We start from the raw sequence: 22075 nt of genomic DNA on the forward strand, positions 1-22075 counted from the left end.
TTTACAGCATATTTGATGTATTCACACGTATTATATGCACATTCTGTACAACAACTGATTAAAAATAATTTAAATATTTCTCCATGATACCTGTTTGCAATGACAAAATAATACTCCCAGCTTCTCACACATGTACATTTGTGGTAACATCATCGTATAACAGTAACATAAAAAGTTTGATCCTATACCATATCACAATGTAATGCAATATGGCTATGCTCACAGCAGCAAAACGGATCTGGAGTTTTTCACCCATTTGGGTGCAATGAGAAGTAGGTGGTGCAGAAGTGAAATAATGAGATGAGTCTCCATTTGTGGAGAAAACCATATGCATATGCAAAAACGTGAACTATCTGTGTAAACCCAGCATGTAGAATAGTTGAGCATTTCCCATAGTCCAAGTGCAATAAAAGAGTGATGATTCAGCCCTGTTGTAGTCAACGCAACATTTATAATGTACAGCCTGTTTTGGCCAAGGCTAAATTGATGGAGATGGTAACTATAAGACTGTAAAGCTATGAAAACGAAAGACGATCTGCACCACATATGCTCAAATGGAGCTGATACCCCAAAACAGCTTATTGGATGGAATAGAAAAAGGCACAAAGCAAATCTGATTTCCATTACAGCTGCTACCAGTCAGAATGATAATAACAATAATAATAACAATGCAAATAAACATTTGTAATTCTTTAAAGGACTTCATGTTTGAAAGGCTGTTCATGTTTGTTTCTTATAGAAATGGTATGGATTCAATGGATGACTATGATTTTTAAAATGCTTTTTCACATGCATGAATATAAGTAATATGGGACTTCACACTGTAACACTGTTATAAAATCAGTCATATGTTTAAAAAAAAAAGAAAAAAAAAAGGCCATGTCCTTAGCACAAAGACGTACAGAATGATGTGTCAAGAAGTTACTGTTTATGTCACTGTATGTCCTGAGGCATACTGAGAATCCTTCATTTTAAAAAAACAAACAAAAACAAACAAACAAATAAAAAAAAACACAACATCTTGTCCTTAGTGTGTGCAAACAAAGCCAGTGACCGTGCAAGACACCTGTTCATGTTTGTTCTTGCACAGATATCTCTCTCGCTGGCATTTCACAGCTGTCCTCTATTTCACCCAAGAATTAGATGATGCTTGGAGACACAATGACCGGAATGTGTCAGCGTGTGACATGGAGCTCGACTGTTGGCCCCACAGTGGAAAATGAACTGAAGGAACCGGAACAGAGAGAGAGAGAGGGAGAGGGAGAGCGAGAGAGAGAGAGCGAGAGAGAGAGAGAGAAAATGGTGTGGGCACCATTCCAGCCTCTCAGGGACGATGGAACCTGCCAAAGCACAGAGGGAGCGGACGCTATTTTAACACAATCACAGAGGGGAGATCGAGAAAAAAGATCAAGCCAAAATATATTGGAAAACAAGGCAGTTTTCCGAGGAGGAAGCCAAAAAGCTCCACTTAATCAGATTTAGTGAGGAGACATATTATATGAAAGACAAAAAAAAAAAAAAAAAAACATGCATCCAATGCCTGTGCAGTTTACTTTTTTAAATGAATTTATGTTCATAGATTAATTAAATAATGCACTTTTTGTCTCAACAAAAAGAAGGGGAAATTGTGCGCACGGTTTGATGGATAATCGGTCCAAGCAAATTGGGGTTTATGTGAATAGGAAGTACTATAATTTGATTAAAATGTAAATAACAGTGTGACATAATCGTGGAAATAGTGGCGTGGAAGTAAGTAATAGTAATATAATAGTAATATCCCACTACTTTACAGAGAAATTTACACTTTTTTAAATGTGTTCAGTCAGTCACAATTAAACAGTAAACAGAAGTGTTGTATCATATATTTTTTTGCCAGAAAAGAATCAGAAGCTAATTTTATATCATCTAGATGCCAAAATAGACAAACAAGGACTAGTGAAAACTTACTTGATTGAATTATAGTTAGTTAAAATTCAGAAATATACTTAAATTAAAAAATTTTTATTTTAATGTTAACTGTTCAAACACCACAGAAACCATTCTATAAATATTTTGTGTACCTGAATCTATACATTTAATCTCCTGTTGCCTTATAACTGATATCATTTTTTTTTTTAAATCAAAACTGTTGCCTTATAACTGATATCATTTTTTTTTTAAATCAATATATTGATTATAGTAAAGCATGTCTCTTTTTAATATACTTGCTAGAGGTCCTCATGAGAGAAAATCCTCTAACTCAAACGGTCACGAATAGCAAATAGCAAAAATGTCTCCATAATACAGCCTCATGCCGAAATACACTTTACTTAAATTATACTATATATTCAAAAGTGTTGTATATAAAACATATATTGTCATTTTGTAATATTACAACCAATATTACATAAACTCTTCAGCCACTTTAATAGGAACACCTTTACATCTGCTCATGTGAAATTATCCAATAAGCCAATCACATGACAACAGTGCAATGTATAAAATCATACCCATACAGGTTAAGAGCCTCAGTTGATGTTCAGATCCAACATAAGAATGGGGGGGAAATGTGATCTCTATGACTCTGACTGTGTTATGGATGTTTGTGCCAGACAGACTGGTTTAAGTATTTCATAAACTGTTGGTCTTCTTGGATTTTGATGCACCACAGTCTCTAGAGTTTACACAGAATCTCACAGGAAAAAAAAGAAAACAGCCAGTGGCCTGAAATGCCTTGTTGATGAGAGAGGTCAGAGAAGAACGGATGGCTACAACAGCAGAAGACCACATCAGGTTCCACTCGTGTCAGCCAGACAGGATTCGGAGGTCACACTGGGACACAGGCTCAACGAAACTACACAGTTGAAAACTGGAAAAAAGTAAACTGGTCTCTTTTTCAAAAATCAGTTGCCAGGTTACAGTGTACTGCACTGCTGCCAAATGATCGGTTCATTGGATAATTGCATGAATGGGCATGTGTACAGTTGTTCCTATTAAACTCGCTGGTTAGGCTACATTTATGAATGTTTTCATACAATAAATATATTTGGAATTTCAGTGGTATGGGACTTGAGGAGTTGGTCTCCCAGTTTAGCCTCTTCATGTCCTGATATCTTAAATTTTGTGGCTTCTTTAAAAATTAGGAAGAAAAACAAAGTCAAGGCTCAGCCCTAGTTGAACAGTAATACCCGTGCTCTTAGGCATGAGTGCAGGAGGGCTGAGAGAACATGGCTTAAAGATAAATTACAAGTTTCCTATGAGATTTTGAGAGACTGTTTGAGTAAATATCAAAGAGCAGTTTAAATTAACCAGATCAAATGATCTCTCATATTATTTCAAAGAACTGTCATAATTCAAAAGTACTCTTTTCTACCATTAAATCAGTTCTTCATCCTGTTGCCCTTACCTCCATCTCCCCTTTGGCGAATGGTTTTTAAATTCTTCACTGGTAAGATTGCTGGTATACGCTGACGGATTTGATCTGTTAGTAATGATCCTGTTACCTTTTCTGTTCCACTAAGTCTGTTGACCTGTTTTGTACCTGTGTCACTGTCTCAACTCAAACACACAATTGCACATATGAAGCCTACTGGTTCTTCGTGTGATGTTATTCCCTCCACTTTTTTAAGGAGGTGGTAGACTCAATTGGTCCAAGTGTGTTATCGATAGTCAACAGTAGCGTGTCCACTGGTATTGTTCCCAGCTGCTTCAAACATGCTATCATTCAGACTCTTCTTAAGAAAGCAAATCTTGATTCGTCTGATATGAACAACTTTCATCCAATATCATACTCAAATACCCAACAACATACTCGATCATTTTCAGTCAGGTTTCAGAGTCGGCCATAGTACAGAGTCGGCTCTGTTGAGGGATTTTAATGATATTTTATTAGGTGTGGATTCTGGTAGTCCTGTTGCTCTTCTGCTGCTTGATCTTAGTGCCGCTTTTGATACAGTCAATCACGACATTCTCATCGATCGCCTAAGAGACCAGGTTGGTATTCAAGGATTAGCCTTGGATTGGGTCTACTCATATCTTAAGGGTGGAACAATTTCAGTTTGTTTAGAGAACTGTTCTTCATCAGTTGTTCCATTAACGTGTGGGGTTCCTCAGGGCTCCATCTTGGGACCTGTTTTGTTTTCCCTTTACATGCTTCCATTAGGAAAGATCTTTGACAAGCATGGCATGCACTACCATCTGTATGGTGATGATTCTCAACTTCACTTTCCTATTAAACAAGGGAAGCAACCCTCTACTGAGTCTCTGTATAAATAATGATAATGAGTCTTTATTGATCACATATACACATGCACAGTGAAATTCTTTTCTTCGCATACCCCAGCATGTCAGGAAGCTGGGGTCAGAGTGCAGGGTCAGCCATGATACAGCACCCCTGGAGCAGAGAGGGTTAAGGGCCTTGCTCAAGGGCCCAACAGTAGCAACTTGGCAGTGGTGGGGCCCCCGACCTTCCGATCAGTAACTCAGAGCCTTAACCGTTAAGCCAACACTGCCAGTATGGCAAAATGCATGGCCAATGTGAAACGAGGAAAGTCAGAGTTTATTCTTTTTGGTCAAAGGGGATGTGGAGTGGATTTAAACAACAACTTGTTATTGCTTGAAAAAACTCTCCTGTGTCAAAAACTTGGGTGATATTTTTGACACTGAGCTCAGGTTTGATCGCCGGATAAATGCTGTTGTTAAGAACAGATTTCCCATCTTAGATCTATAGCAAAGTCCTCTCTTTTGATGATTTGGAGAAGGTTGTGCGTTTCCTTGTGTCTTCTCGTTTTGACTACTGTAGTGCTTTGTATCTGGGTGTGAGTCAGTCCTCTCTGGTACAATATTCAGCTGCTATGCTTTTAACTGGCACCAGGAAAAGAGAACATACTACCCTAGTATTGATTTCTTTACACTGATTGCCAATTCCATACAGAATCCAGTATAAAGTGTTGCTATATGTATTTAAGGATCTTCATGGTCTAGTACCAGAGTATATCTCAGATTTAAGAAGTCTGTATCAACCTATAAGGTCTTTTCGCTCTTGAGATCAGTTGTGTCTGTCGGGTCCTCGATCTCACCTTAAATTTGGTGATAGAGGTTTTGCGTTGGCAGCACCTAGACTTTACCACCTAGATAAAATCATCTCCGTCTCTAGTGTCTTTTCAGGGGGCCTTAAAAACTTATTTCTTTTCTCTAGCTTTTAATTAATGCACTATAAATTGTACTGTGTCATAATGTTTTAATTTCGTCTTTGTTTTAAACGCTTGTTGTATTCTAGGCTGTATGTATGAGATCATTTTTGTAACTCCATGTGCAGCACTTTTGGACCCATTGCGGTTTGTGAAAGTGCTCTAGAAATAAAGTCGAGTTGGAATTTCAGTGCCTAGTCTAGACATGACATTCAGCATATAAGAAAATATAAAGTCAAGTCTATACATATTTTTGATATGAAGTTATTATTATTTCAGCTGTCTACAATAATATATTGGAGTTAAAATGAAATACTGTATATTAAATAATATGCAGAAATTCAGCTTTAAATTGAGGGTATTTGTATCCAAATTGGATGAACAGTGTAGGAATAACAGCATTTGCGCCCCCCTCCCACCTCCATTTTTTAAGGGAATAAAAATGATCGGACAAAATAACAATAATAAGTTAGATTGTGATTTCTGATACTTGGCTGCAAATCCTTTGAAGTCAATAACTGAATGAAGTCTGAAACCCATAGACATCACCAGATGCAGGTTTCTTCCCTGGTGATGCTCTGCCAGGCCTTTATTGCAGCTGTCTCCAGGTCCTGCTTATTCTTGGGACATTCTGCTTTCAGTTTCCATATTCATTATTTAATTTCAACCCCAATATACTGTGTTAGATAGCTAAAATAACATTACATTTGGCACGAAAAAAAATTCGAAATACTTATGGACCAGTCTGTATGCATATAAACATTTTCTTTTCATATATTACACCTACTTGAGGTATAATTTGCATGATCAGATTATTTGTTAAAATATGTGCAGGTTTTCTTTAAAGGAGAACAGATATTCTGCAAAACATGGACATTATTTTATACAACCCAAGGTAGCAAATTAAGATCTCAAAAACATAAAGTTAAATAAAAAATTTCGGGTGCAAATATTATGAATTGTTTAACTATATAGTATCACATGGCTACATCATACACACAAAATGAAAAATAATTCATTTTGTGCGTGCACATATGCTGCTATACAGTACACTGACTTACCTAGTAAATTGTTTGCTTTCTTCATGAACTTCCATCTCTTTGCTTTTAAACTCGTTAAGTTCTTTGCGTATAGCAGCCTGCCCCCAAAAAAAAAAGAAAAGAAAAAGATAAGTATGTCCACAATTCATCCGGAAATAACATCTAACCAAAACTTTTCCATTCCAGTTCATCCCAACTTCATTTAGTCCTTCCATTAATAATTGGCTAATAATTGCATGTTGAAATTCGCATGTTGAGAAATGACAAGCTGAGCTTTCCACTTATGCTAAATGTCTATATCACTGTTTAAACCTACAGGTTTTGGTTTGGTTTAAAAATTCTGCATATGATTTACAACTTTAACACAATTAATACAATCCATTTTGATTAGCAACATCAAGGTTTTTTTTTATCCAAAACATTTTACCTGAACACTTGTGCAATGGCCATTAGGAGGCAGCACGAACATGTTACAATACTACACAATAGTAAAACACTGTAAAACAATTAGTGGAATAACAAATTAACTTTGAGAAGTCAGCCCAATATAAACTCATATTCATGGATGGAGTTGCCCAGTATGCTGTCTGTGTTTTCCTCTCTTTCATCCTGGATCCTTTCAATCTAACTACTACGCAATGAGAGGTTCTATATCTTCCATTTATACCATGGACGTGATGGTTATATGATTGTTTATCAGAACAATCGGTATGAGAAAAGGGAGAATTTGTGAAAGTCTCACTTTGTCTGCAGGTGTCAGCCTGGTCCAGGGCTTGTCGGCACGCCGATCATAATCTTTCGCCTCAGTCACTTCTACATACTCGTTAAACCGCAAGATCCTCCGTGCTACTAACTCAGCGACTGTGGGCCGGAGACTCAGCTACAGACAAACAAACAAACAAAAACCACAACAAACATAAATGTTCTGAAATGCTCCACAGTGAATTGTAACTAGAGACTCTTTGAAAATGTAGTTAGTTAGTTAATTAGTTAACCTAATGGCTAAATCTTGTAGATGGCAAACTTATTTAATTTCAGGACTAACTTTTAAATATGTGCACAAGCAGGGTAGACAGCATGCTCAAAATTATTGCGCTTCATTACTTCACAGATTAAAGGGGACCTTTTTTCTCCAGTGAATCAACAAATCATTTGTCTTTCACTTAGACCCTATAGCAAACTCACAGCTTCAGCTCCATACACACAAGTAATTCAGTCAGGCAGCTGCATACAAGCCATTCAATATGGATTTTCTTTGATCACAATTAAACCTCACATTTTACAGGTTGTACACTTCACATCCACCAGATGGCGCAGTGCACCACAAATACAAATATACAGCTGGTGACAGCGTACTCACAACGTGATAACTTTAGAATTTATACAGTGTGTTTGAGACTAATAAAAACACTTAATTACTGAAGTTAAACCGCGAAGGATTAAAGACTAGGGTTTTTAAATGTAAGATGCATTTGGTAAAAAGAGAGAAAGTTGAAATGTGTGATACCTTCCGAGAAAGCCGCCTTTTAATTTCTTGCTTGGCTTCATGCTCCTCTTCCTCATTTTTCTCTGCAGTTATGGAACAGAAAATAATAATAAAAAGATTTCACTCTTATGTTGCACTCATTAATGATATCTCTATGATTAACCAGCAAAAACCACAAAAGCCACATAGCTCACACTATATTTCTCCAGGTATGAAACTGACAAACAGTATATAGCGACTATACTGTGATTGTGATATGCCTTACAATATATTAGTAAAACTGACCAAGCCGGGATGTGTCACCTGCAAGATGAGCATAAGTCTGGGTGCTTCATAATAGATTTTTTTTTTCTTTTTTTTTTAAAGTGCCAGTTTATAACCTCTTAAACCCTGATTCCTGTTTAAAAGTCTACAAGTCTGAGGGGACGGAATTACTGATAATGACAAATGAAAATCTGAGTGCCTGAGACAGACTTGATGGTATTTTTCCATGTTGAATGAGAGTCTCAGTCTCAGCCTCCGGCCCGAACATACAGCCTGAGTGCACTTCAGTGGTCGAGAGCAAACGGACACGCTGCTTCTTTCCCCATCAGTCACACTGAATTAACCGTCCACCGGTTTGCGCAATTCCTTTACATCTTAACACCAGTGCTTAGAATAGAATGACATTTTGACAATGCTTTGCAGTTCATTCTGTGCTTCATTATTCTTGCTTCTCTCAGTATAAAATGTGTGAAATTGGGGTGACTCAGGCCGCCTCTTTCATCCTGGCTATTGTAGATGCTTAGATTTCAGGTAGCTCAGGCGAGTAATTATTGTTCTCCTCCAAGAGAAATAGGCACCTGACAGTGGATTATGCAGTTCTACAAAATACCTCACAGGTTTCATATGTAGTTTCGACGGCCCTTGATGAAAATAGCAAATGCTCTATAAAAGAGCTGAAACCATCCAGGGAGAAGAGGGTTCTTAGTGAGAACTTCTTACTCTTTCCATACAGTTTTAAGACTTTGCTCATTTTAGTTTTGCTACTTTTTAAAGTCATGAACTGCATCATATAAAATTAGTGGATGTTTAATGCAAGGAATAAGGGATGAAACTTAGTGTCTTGAGTCTATATTATTTGAACAAGAGAAAATGCAATAACATAGCACAGCATGTAGTATTGAAATCTCACAACTCCAGAGCACCTGGTTTGATCCTGAGCTTGGGATTCTGTCTGTGCGGAGATTCACGTTATGTCTGTTGGTTTCTGACCTCCTAAAAACAGGCCGGTAGATGGATTGGCATCTCTACACTGCCCCAAGGTGAATGAATGTGTGAATGGTGCCCTGAAATGGACCGGCGGGCCTTTCAGTGTGTATCCCCATTTATATTTATGGCATTTGGCACATGCCTTTATTCAGAGAGACCTACAGACATACTTTGTGATCTCTTTCAAAACGCATCCTCATGCTTCGTCACTAGGTCAGGGAGTACCATCAGTCTAAAAACCCTTTTGGGAAAGTTAGTATGGTACGAAAACAAAGTGCTAATTTAAAGTGATTGGTGAAGAGGTAGGTGTTTAGTCTTCGTTTCCAGACAACCTGTAACTCAGCTATTCCCATCTTACGTTCAATGTTCCTGGAATAGACCGTATCCATTGTGACACTGATCAGGATTAAGCACTTACTAAAGGTGAATGAAGGAATATCTGGGACTTTTATATATATATATATATATATATATATATATATATATATATATATATATATATATATATATATATATATATATATATATATATATATATATAAAACACACAAACACATGCGTATGTATGTAAGACGTCCCATTTATGGTATTTGGCAGATGCCCTTATCCTGACATTTATCTCATTCATACATCTGAGCAATTGAGGGTTAAGGGTCTTGCTCAAGGGCCCAACAATGGCAGCTTGGCAGAGCTGGGATTTGTACTCACAACCTTCTGAGCAGTAGACCTACACCTTAACCACTGAGCTACCACTGCCCACTGTCCCCCGAGTTAAAAAAAAAAAAAAGGATAAATCATCCCCCCTCTTAGACTCATGTTATGTGATATAATATGATCTGACATGTCTTCTGCTGATTTTGAAGAAAATTTAAGTGACCACTATGATCTGCTGGCTCTCTTTAGGCTGTTACTATAGTAGGTTGGTTCATAAAGGTTACCAGATTCCCACCTCAATGTATAGTGAGATTTTTACCTGCCAAGATGAAATTATTTATAGCTTCCTTTTCTTTAGGTCACTTCCAGAGCAATTTAATGACATTTGGACTAGAAATGAGCTTAATGTGGCTATATTTTGAAACTCCTCACTAAGAACGTCTGTTCTTTCTTTCATTTTTCTGAATTTCCATACTTTTCAAGATCTGCAAATGAGCATCTTCAGATGTCAGATTTCTAGACTTTCCAGACCTGTGCGACTCACAGTGAACAAAACAATAGAGTCTGGCACTTGCTTCACTGGCTAACAATGATGAATGCTAACTCAAAAGCCCTACATCACTATTTTTAACCCAACACGGTGTCAAAGCGATTGTTGAACGCCTGTTCAAAATCTTCTACTGCAAACTGGGGCTTTTCATGTCAATATGATGTTTTCACAGGCGTAACCTGGAACACAAGGGCTTACTCACGTTTTAGGATGTTCCTCTGCTCCAGCTCTTCAGTGGTGGGCCTCTGGCTGAGTCGTCTGCAGTGGGAGAACACAACCTGTCAATCACTGCGCTAATGACAAATCTGGAGATTAAATATGGAGAGCCATATTGAGTTCTGCCTCTTAGTCTGATCTAACAGACTGCAAAGATTCCCAGTCAGGACTAAACAAACTCCTCAGCTCTGAATTACAGGAAAGTAACAAACTGCAGTTTCAGGTAATTCAGCAATTCCTGATGGAGGCTTTATAAAATATACTGTGCTTTCCATCTTTAGCTGGAATGTGTAGATGTTTGACAGTTTGGTACTCAGTTAGACTAAAAACAAAGTGTTCTGCAGGTGCTGGGTCAACGTCACCTCACTAGTTTACAGTGAATCTGTTGCCGCAGTTCCTGTCTCTCCGTCTCTGACGTCCTTGGAAGGATGTTCTTCTCTTCCAACTCTTTCTTGCTGGGCCTGTTGCCGAGTTTGATGGCAAGCGTGTCTCTGCGGCGGATTTTACTGGCAAGGGAGCCTATGGAAACAAATATTCGCTCTAATCTCTCTCAGGCACTTGGGTTCTACCACCATTAAAAATGCCATAAAATGAGGGCGGAGGTAAAATTAGAAAGACAGAAAGAACAGAAAGCAAGACGGAGCGAGGGAGAGAAAAAGGAAGGACAGGAGTGACTAGTAAACGTTAGGTTGCTAGAGTTGGGTTATACAGAAAATACACAGCAAACACAATAACACCAAAACCACAGTACATTATTTGGTGGATTAATGTGCAAAACTCAGGTCTTGGCAATGTAGCTGAATGCAATTCTTTGTTTGAATAAGTAACAGGACATGCCAAAGGGCTTAAGCCAGCAAAATAAACCTTCTGAACATGCTTCCAGATTCTGACAGTGACATTTCCTGAGTCTCATATTGTTAGCAAACAAACATTTTGGTATAGAAAAAAGCTAATAATATATATATATGTTTGAGTTTCTCACTACATGACTACAAGCAGATAACTGATTTAAAATTGAGGGGAAAAAAAGAAAATGTCACGACTATATAATATTGATTTGACTGTGATAAATATTTATATTTGAAATATTTGTGAAATATTTGTGTCAGAGCCCGCTGTAAATTAGCCTCATTCTGCAAATGAAAGACAGGCCAGGGAAAGAAAAAACAAACAAAAACAAACAACCCACCAAAACAAAACAAAACTAAAAATAAAATGAAACAAACAGAAAACACCCAGGGAGCTCTGTAGGAGTGCTGTTTCACAAGTTTTTTGTTTGTTTGTTTGTTTGTTTTTCACAAGAATTCTGTTTTTATTTCGTCTGCACAAAAAGGATGTTAATCTGATTTAATTGTGATCACCACTATAGACCATCACCACTTTCAGAAAATAAATTCTGTAATATTACACCACAAGAGGAAAACACATACTGGAGGTGTACTCATCCTCTTCATCCTCCTCTTCCTCGTCTTTATAGAGTATGGGTCCGTCTGAGTCAGAGTCACTAGCCGCCGTCTCTCTAATGGCATTAGGGATAACGGTCACTTCTGGACTTTCCACATTGACACCCTGTGGTTTCCTGCTTCCTTCAGTTCTACAAATGACCAAACACAAAAGAGTCACTTTAATTCAACACAGCCTGTAGACCACAAATACATCTGAAACCAGAAAAAAAAAAAACAACCTTTGAGTCTACAATGTGCTTACAATCCTTCTAATTTCACAATTGATGTAATGTAATGCCGCATTAGCGTGGCTTTACATTACTTCATCGGGCAGTTTCAGGGAGCAGATGACAGAATGCACCATTTTCATTGTGCATGTTAGATGTTCCACATGCATGTAAGCGGTTTTATTTCAAATATTGTTTTTACCCAGAGTTACAACACAGGATATTAGGTCACACATGTTGGTCAGATGGTAATCTGGCCAATGCCACAAGAACCCACTCACACTGCCAAGCTGATATGTAAGGAACAAAATGTGGGTGTGCTGTTAAAGGTAAATAACTCACGATGCGACCCACACTCATAGTGGAGTTACTCTTACCACCCAGAAGTGAATTATTTTAATATAGCTTCACATCCTGAAGCATTTTATTCCTCTTTTACCTCAGCAATTTTACACAGACTACTTTTTTTTTTTTTAATAATTAAAAGATTTTTTTTTAATCGTACACTTTCAGTTACACTGAATGTTGTGGAACAACTGTGAGACAAGTTACTTCCTGTGATCGTTTACATCATAACAGATATAAACACTTGTTTCCTCAGCAGCCTTTTTTCTCTCTCTTGAACTTAATAAGACAAAAAAAACACGTTGTCATGCTGTCAACTTGTCACGTTACAGTGAAACTGGAAAGAGTAAAGTCCTCTGCAGAGCAGAAAACATACCGACTGTTACAAAGCACTGACACTACTGTTAAATACACATTTCCTTACAGAATGCTTCACCATATATACTATTACACTGTGCTTTTCTTTGCTAAATAACAGTACTGGTTTATTCTGGTTATTATTAGTTTTAGATAATGTCGCCCATCCGTCATATACGTCCCTGTGAATGAGCTGTTACTATAGAAACGAGAACATATTAGAATGAGCGCATTAATACAAACCTGTGATGTGAATTACAGCGGGAGCTACTGTCAGACCTGCTGTTATTCAAAAAAAATTGATCAACACCGTCTGGCCAATTCGATTTGATAATTAAACAATGCTGCGGTATAAGCAGTGAAAATTGACAATCAACCTTCATGGACAATCAAAACATGGAAATAAAAAGAATATAATGAAACAGCTGTGAAAGGACACAGAAATAAACAGAACTGTGCACGTACTGTATTTATATGAGAAATTATAATGGTGTACACTTATCAAACAGGAACAGCTGAGTAGACAGTTACAGTTTATATTGTACTCACTGTGGGTCTCCATCTGCTCCAGTCCTCGTGTCCTTGGTTACTTTCTCTGTGCTCTGATTCTCTCCCGGTATGTCTGAGGAAAGTGCGCTTTCTGTAAATGCCGTCTCTTCTATGGTTTTGTTTACATGCGGCTGACTTTTCTCCGGCGCTGACGTTTCCGACTGTTTCTTAGCACCTTCGTCAACCTGAGACGTCTCCTTAACAGACTTCCCATCAGCACCGGAGGCCAATCGGCTATGTCTTTGGTCTTTAGTGGAAGAGTTGCCCTCAGCTGGGTTTTCAGACCCAGTCGAGGCTTTGGGACGGGGCTGAGGTGATCTGGCTTTCTTTCCATGCTTGCTCTCCGCTGGAGTGAGTTCAGAGGCGCCATCTTTGACGTTCTTCACACTGGTTGTTGAAGAGGCCTGAGAGGAACTCTTAGACGAACCAGCCGTTTTCTTAGGAGTGCTGGATTTAGCTGTCAGGAAATGGCACTGAGTGAGAACAAAGCTTTGTTGCTGAAAATTTCAGAAACTAAACGAGGACTATGTGTAAAAAAAAAAAAAAAAAACAACACAACACTCACAGTACCAGTGATTATAGAAATGAGCAAAAAAATCCTAAAAGGAACATATCACAACAAGAGCTATTTCTAGGTTAACTGAAATTTACACCGAACATGGAACGCAAGCAAGCCGTTATTAACATTAACGTAAGCAAACTTTTGTCCAATCCACACCACTCAGGAGTTTTTAAAGCCCTACATGTGTGAACAGAGCAACACCACCACACATGATTTCATGAAGAATTATAAAAACTATTTACAGAAATGTCAGTGGAATATGTGGGATGGTGTTGATCCAGCAACAGTGGTGATAAGATAATACTAGGAATAACATTCACAACAAAAACCCTAGAGTATGTTGATGGACAGCATTAATAATTTTTTTTCAGATGTGCGCCAAGCAGCAGAAAGGAAATGGCAAAAGTGCAGTGTGACCCTAGCGCTGCACGATAACGGTTCAAATGATTTTGGTTAAAATAATATGTTGTTCAAAATTTTTATTACAATTAATAATCACGATTATTCGGTCAATCAATAATTTTTTCGCTTCAACATATTTAATGCACTTTTTATTTTTTATTTTTTTACAGCCAAATTAATAAAACATTTTATAAAGCACGGAAGCACATTTTGCACAGGACTTGTACCTGGTCAACATCACATTCTCTAAATTCGAAATACTTCCAAACAATGGAGGATCATGCCTTTTAGGAACTAATGTACGTCCCTCACCTTCTTCTTGTTGCTCTGCCATTTTGTTTGTTCCGTCAAGCGGAATGACTGCATGCTTTAATTTGGGTGTCTGCCGCTGCTGTGCTGTGCACATCAGGCCGTGAACTGCGACAAAGTATTTCAAAGTGTGCTTGAAAACAAAACTCTGATTGGTCAGCAGCAAACTTCCAAAGAGAGCACGATAGGTCACTCGAGGCAAAAAAATAACTTGTGATTGTGAATTGTGATTCCGTTTATCATCTGTAGACTCGGTCTATAAGAAGAATGAACAATTTGCAAGCTTACTGGGCTGATGTTTTCTGCTTGTAAACATTAATATCGCAGACGATTATGCTTATTTAATAGTGGGAGGCTGAAATCGTGATCGCAGTTAAAATACGATTTATTGTGCAGCCCTAGTGTGACCACTAATTAGTAGCACTGAACAAACACCACAGTCCTGCCTTATTGTTATCTATTGGCTTATAAAATCGAGGGTTATCAATTCAGAGCTCAAATTCCACCTAAAAGACGTTGGCAAGAACAAAATGAACCACTACCAGATGCAAATAAGAATCTTTCACATAATGCAACTCTCGCTCTTTTAGTAAACTGCCTTTTCTGCAGGGTGAATTTTATTTGCGATTGGTCTGACTGCTGCTTTAGCTGAAAAAAAAAACTGTTTTCAGGATTTTTCTGCATCATTGTAGCAAGGGGGCCAAATATTCGAAACCTTAATGCTATAAACTGCAGATATTGGCACCTGTGCAGCTGTAATTACAACACAGTTCATTTAAAATGAGACCTGAGACAGCGGGACAGCATGTGTTGATCTAAATTTCGAAGTTTCTATTAAAATGACGCAATTTACACGGTTTACACTTCACTCCTGAGTGATCGTGAAAAACACGACACAAAAAGGACCAAAAAAAATTGTAGAACAGGATGAATCTGGTGTTTTGTGTTTTGATAGATACGAGTTGTCTCATGGAGCTGGTGCAGACTGAAGGTGAATTGAAAAGACTCATAGTCTGGGTCTCATTGCTATATTTAGTCTAGTAACATCGATTTTTCTGTTCACCTGACTGGCAACAGTGCCATAAATAATACTTCTTGGGGGGAAAAAAAAAATAATGCATACATAATTTGATCACACCAAATAGATTCTCGGAAATTGCTATGAAGCTGTTTATCAGAGACTCTAGTTCATGTAGAGTCTGACCTCTATAAATGCAAATTAACAGGAACGAACACAATGCTAAGTATTAAAAGCCTGAAGGGAAAACCATCCCATAATGTCATGTTCATAAAGATTCCTTTAAAAGAAAGATGCTGATGATATCACACACCACCGGCTCTATACAGCAGCACAGACTACAGAAACATTCTTGTTTCTCTGTACACAGAATGCATGCAACCAACATGCATTAAACAAAGAACATGCAAATCAAGACAACTCTGTCATTCTCTGACTGCACACTTCCTGTCATATACGGAAGCGACAGAAATGCAGGCAGTGATGCTGTTCATCAAACACAAAGCTTCTCATGCACGCACACCAACATCGCATGAATCAATAATAAGAGTTACTACATCTGTTCTTGAATAAACCATCACACAATACACAGAAACACATTAATGCACACAAATGTGAACAGGCTTGAAGCACCACTCAAAAGTGAAAATGGAGAAGGTGTATCACGTGATGTAGCATTCTCAGCATCTATTTCCTTATTTCCATTTTTAGCCAAAAAGATTCAGTTGAACCGAGTGTTGACAAAACCCAACCAATGACACAACTACAATTTGTTTTGTTTTTTTGTTAAAGTACAGTGGAGCTTGAGAGTTTCTATATTTCTCAATAAATATGAGCTAAAACATCATCCGATTTTCACACAAGTCCTAAAAGTAGATAAAGAGAACCCAATTAAACAAAAGAGACATAAAAAAAAAGAGAGATTGTACTCGGCCTTTTAATTATTATTTAGTAAAATGATCCAATATTACATATCTGATGATGATATTTATGCAGAAATATAGACCACTGTAAATCTGATCTCAGATCATTATAATGATATAGATTAGTGTTAGAGTAAAATCTGTATATAGCGCAAAATTGGCATTTCTAAATTTCAAACCGATTCTTTGTGTTTTTGTGAAAAGAATGATTGCTGCATTTGAACTCAGTCACAAACTAAGCTCTACAGCTTGAACCGATCATAATGCTTGTGCCATTACATTAGAGGAGCATGTGGTAGAAACAACAGAACCTGCATGCTGAGCTAGCTCACGAGCTAACTTACCTAATGTTGATGCCAGACAAAATGTAATATAGTAGTTCTGACAGGTTCGGCTACTATTAATTAAAACACTGAGAACATGGAAATAAAAATCAGTCAAACAGTCCTCTCTGAAACTATTAGAACGGTAAGGCCAATTCATTTGTTTGTGCTATAACCTGAAGACGTTTGGGTTTGAGATCAAAACATGAATATGACAAGAGAGTTTTGAATTTCAGCTTTTATTTCCTAGTATTATTAAAATCTCATTTCGGTTTGTGTGTGATAAATACAAGTTAGTTTACTAGAAGGTAGCTAGTCGGCTAGGTAGCTTGGCAAGTGTTATAGGTAAACAAAGTCTTGGGTGTTAGCTAACAAAGGATGTTAATGTGTCCAGAAACCATTACTTAAAACAAGCGCATTAGAATAAACCCGTGATTTGAATTACAGCTGCCACTACTGAGTTGTTGTTGTAGAATATTAAATCAACACTCTGACCAATCAGATTTGAGAATACAACAGCACTGTAGTATAAAAGGGAATAAACTTGTTACGGATTATGTTTAGTAACAAACAGGGCTCCTCCATGCACGGCACACATGCAAGCACGATGCTCCGTCACCACTTCAAGCCCAGATACTCACCGTTCCCACGAGCTGTGCTTCGTGTATTTTGATTGGGTGGAGGAGCGGAAGCCTGTTTATTCGTGCCCTTCTGTACCTTTTTAACCACTGTCTTGGCATCCTTCCTCACCCCTGTGCCTGCCGCCCCGCTCGAGGCCTTGCTGGATGTGGCCTGTTGTTTTTTAGCAGCAGGTCTCTGAGTTCCAGACGCACTGGCCTGTGGGCTGCATGTGTTTTCTTTCTTTTTTACAGGAGCAGAGACAGGACCAGAGCACTCTGGCGTGTCAGAAATGAAAATGAAATGAAAACCGGCACAGCCCCAGACAGACAGATGGACAGACAGATGGACACAGAGCTTTGGGAAAACCAGTAGTTTTATCCAATTACGATTAACAAATTCTGAGTCAGTACAGTACAATTAGCCCAAGTGGATAAAACGAAGCGACACTGCAAATCTCAAGAGGGAAGGAAGTCATTTTTCATTAGCAAGGCATTTTCCTGTAAATTCAGTTCCGAGAACTATTCAAATTTGATCAGAAGTGATCTGTCTGTAAAAAGTGCTTAAGACAAGACAAGCAAGACGAAATACCGCCGAAATGAGCAAAATGCTGATTGAGCGTCTTGCTCTGCACAAAAAACATAATGACATTCTCACTACTTTAACTAAAGGAAAAAGCAATGGTTCAGATGGCACATGAGACATTTTCTGAACCCAGACGATCCCACTGGAAAAGAAAGAAAGGGAACGGTCTCAAATCTGTACGTGTTGAATAGAAAATGGGCTTGATGTATCTTTCAGCTGTTACTGTAGCAGTGCCAGGCAAACCTACTCTACTCAGGCCACACTGCTCCATCAGAACATGACAAAAACTGATGCACAAAATGCTCTAGGTTGCAAGTTTCTCACTGTGAATAAATGTCAATCTTTTAACGAGTGCATGACACACCTACATATTCACCCACTACTGCAGAACGGTGATCAGATACAGCCGAGTGCAAAAGTTCGCATCCACTAATTATTTCACGGTGAAAGAAAGGTTTTCTTTTTCTACAAAAAAAAAATGAATTGCAAGAAGTTAAAAGTGACATGTGGGTGAATCTGGCAGCAAGACACGGATAAGGATAATATTTGAAAAGAGTTAAAAAAAAAATAAAAAATAAAGGATTTTGCTGACCCTTTTGGGTTATATATCAAATATATCATGAAGAACAGGAAGAATATTACAACTGAGAGGATCTCATAGCTGCTCAGATGATACAACAGAGGTTGGAGACGGTTATTAGGGCAAATTCTTATTATCTCAATATACACTATTGGACTACTCATCTTATATGATGATGAAGAACCATCAATAAGAACTAACACACAAAATGTCAGTATAAACAGTTGGTATAAAGTTCACTTGTCTTTTTCATTTTGTCCGAAGGGTATGGAAACTTTTGCACACAACTGTACATTATGCAACGACCAAATCTGCTCTAACATGCACAAAGACCACCTGTCTCAATGTGCTGTAGCCATCAAGTAGATCCACGCCATTTCACATTTCAAAGTAAAGCTTAATAATCATTTGTGTTAACAATAAAAATATAGTTTAAAAATATAGCTGCTAGAAATAGTAGCAAATAAGCAACTATAACGTTTGTGTACAATCAACAAGTATATTTAATATTTCTGTAGATTTCTGCCCAGATCTACAGATTTCTGTAAGGTTCCTAAACTATTTTGTATCTAGGGACCACTTTAACTTTACAAATGTATTTCATCTACATTATTTGAACATGCACAATAGAGCAGAGGGTTTTTTTTTTTTTTAATTATTCTAACTCTCCACCGACAGAGCCAAGTTAACATTACTTCTAGTTTTACATGATTTTAGTTATTGAAGTTTTGATTAAACCCACTGAAATAGGTTAATATCTATAAAAATAAAATGTACAACAAAAAAAAAACATGGACCCTGGCTATGTTTCACTGACCCCTGGGGTCATTGAACCCCAATTTGAGAACCACTGCTGTAGATGACTAGGTAGGATAGCAAATACACACACACACACACACACACACACACACACACACACACACACACACACACACACACACACACACACACACACACAGAGGTAAAAAAGGCAAGGACAAACTTACACGGACAAACTTACACACACAAATGCGCACACGGTCTAAAAATATGTCACCTTCTGTGTCATCAGCCTCTGGCGTAATCACAGTCTTCTCCTCAGCGGGAGTTTCTGGGGACTCGATGTCCACTTTGACCTCTTCTTTAACTCCACTGGGAACTGCATGTCCATTTAGAGTCTCTGTGTTCACTGCATCCTCTGAGAAAATGCAAACGACATGGTCATTATCCATACTCTAAATCGTTAACTTAATCATTAATCAAATACTGTATGTCTATATCCTTAACAAACTAAATAAAGGAAACGATTCTTAAACACACTTAACTAACAAACTAAATAAATGAAGTGTTTATTAAACACAACAAACTAAATAAAGGAAACGATTCTTAAACACACTTAACTAACAAACTAAACAAATTAAGTGTTTATTAAACACAACAAACTAAATAAACTAACAAACTAAATAAATGAAGCGCTTATTAAACACACTTAACTAACAAGCTAAATAAATGAAGCGTTCATTAAAAACACTTAACTAACAAACTAAATCAAGGAACCGCTTATTAAACACACTCAAACACAATTCTGCTGTAAGTAGCACCTAACATGCTTTTGCTTTCATTATATGACAGTTACTGCTTGTTCAGTCCAACAAGGATCTTTGGTGGTTTCAATTGTAGTTTCTGTCACACACAGATGTTTCTGTCACACACAAATGAGTATGTTCCCTGTTTTCTGCTCTACACAGAAATGAGAAATGTTCACAGGATGACCTCCAACACAAGGAAGACATGCAACCCAATTACTCAACCTTAACACATCAATTACAAATATCACACGCATGAATGTTTTATTGAGAGAAAATACAACCTTGGTCTGCTATAAGAACCCCCTTCCTGATGAGTTCCTCACGGGTTTGTCTGGTGGAAATTTTCCTCTCTAAAACTAGAAGGGCAGATGGGAGAGAAACATTAATTATAGCACAAACGCTATACTTATGATTTCCTGGGACATGACTCATTTTAATTAAAGTCAATTGACTATTAGTCACGTGTATTGTAAAAATTGTAGATCTTCCCTCGTTTCAATTCAAAACTATGTTTTTTCTTTAAATACTGGATTAGAAACTTGATCAATTTTGACAAAACTTCAGCACAACAATATGTATTGTGAAGTATCTTGGTATATTTTTGCACTCATAGGCATGTTTGTGTTTAATCAGAAATGTTTAGTAGTGTTGACATTTTCAATGAAAAATGCATTAACCTATGTGAGTGATGAAGACAATTGCGACACAACAAAAAACAATTCCTCTCCTTTATAGGATAGATAGATAGATAGATAGATCAAAACAATAGATAGATAAACAAACAAACAAACATCTTGTTGTAGAGACAATGAAGACAAGTAGCCATAGTCTACCTTTAGAGAGGTCCTGGAACTTATCGCTGGTTCTTTTCTTCCGCCACTTCCAGGGTTTGAAGATTTTGCCTAGAGAGGACAGTTTCCCCTTCCCTTTCAGCTGAGAGGACTGGGAACCTCCGACTACCACATCACAGTTGGCCAGAGAAGCTTTTTCCAGTCCCTCCACTGTGAAGAAACCACATCCACAGCTAATGAATAGATGAAACAAATGGGAGCAAATATCTGACATTCAGTACAGTGACATTTTGAATGACTGAGAATGTGAATGAAAGTAACTCGCAGGAGAAGCAAATGTCACAGCAAATGTCAAAACACTAACCACTAATCAGACAAGCAAATGTACATGAAGTATAGCAAAAGTCCTGTCTGAAGTATAGCAAAGTATGCCTACATACTGACATTAGACAGCAACAGACAAACCCTAACGCAAGTGTTCATTTGTTGTTGATCTGAATCCCATGTTTTCAAGCCACCATGATGCATTAGCAATTTTTTTTTTTGCCAAATTCGAAGCATCCAGTGATAACTAATCAGGCAGGAGAGGCGGGTTTCCTTCTGACTCGATGGGATATTACACCCGCCATATAATGCAGTAATCTGACTAAACCCAGCCAAAAACAACAGCCTGCACAATCAACTGAGAAATGATTACATTAACAGACATTCCTCTTTAAAGAGTAAAAATATTCCCAAAGATTCTTGTTATTCCCAAAGTAGCACGCTAGTATTAACTCCTTTAATGAGCTCAAAATAAGCATAATATCACTTAAGCACAGTGAGGAAAAGGAAGCACATCGCTGTAGAGGGAAGCGTAGTATTACCACGTCACAGATCCAGGGTCCCTGGTTTGATCATGAGCTCTAGTTATTGTCTGTGCATGTTCTCCCTGTCCCCACACGGGATTTCTCCGGGTTCTCGGGTTCCTCTCACCTCCATAAACTATGCTAAATGGTCCCTAGGTGTGAATGTTTATGATGGTCTGCTGCCAGTGTGAATCATTTGCCTTGTGCCCAGTGTTCCACGGATAGACTCCGGATCCATCATGACTATGATAAAGTGGTTA

General features: G+C 37.8%; 1 protein-coding gene across 5 annotated transcripts in view; it reads right to left on the minus strand.

The window, feature by feature from the left end:
* Window positions 1-22075, minus strand: part of phactr2 (phosphatase and actin regulator 2) — a 64247-nt gene continuing 42172 nt past the window's right edge. For 4 of the 5 annotated variants that reach the window (XM_017464553.3, XM_017464557.3, XM_017464555.3 and 1 more), the window contains exons 2-13: window positions 21010-21177; window positions 20458-20532; window positions 19645-19785; window positions 17467-17721; window positions 13289-13745; window positions 11796-11959; window positions 10728-10884; window positions 10352-10407; window positions 7716-7777; window positions 6951-7088; window positions 6230-6306; window positions 1-1340 (exon numbers count right to left, since the gene is read on the minus strand). In XM_017464553.3, the coding sequence (XP_017320042.1) occupies window positions 1325-1340; window positions 6230-6306; window positions 6951-7088; window positions 7716-7777; window positions 10352-10407; window positions 10728-10884; window positions 11796-11959; window positions 13289-13745; window positions 17467-17721; window positions 19645-19785; window positions 20458-20532; window positions 21010-21177 (1766 nt within the window). In that variant the 3' untranslated portion in view covers window positions 1-1324. The remainder of the gene's footprint in view (window positions 1341-6229; window positions 6307-6950; window positions 7089-7715; window positions 7778-10351; window positions 10408-10727; window positions 10885-11795; window positions 11960-13288; window positions 13746-17466; window positions 17722-19644; window positions 19786-20457; window positions 20533-21009; window positions 21178-22075) is intronic. The other variant, XM_017464558.3, reaches the window with a different exon arrangement.

The sequence above is a fragment of the Ictalurus punctatus genome, chromosome 3, assembly GCF_001660625.3.
Source record: "Ictalurus punctatus breed USDA103 chromosome 3, Coco_2.0, whole genome shotgun sequence".
Lineage (NCBI taxonomy): Eukaryota > Metazoa > Chordata > Actinopteri > Siluriformes > Ictaluridae > Ictalurus > Ictalurus punctatus.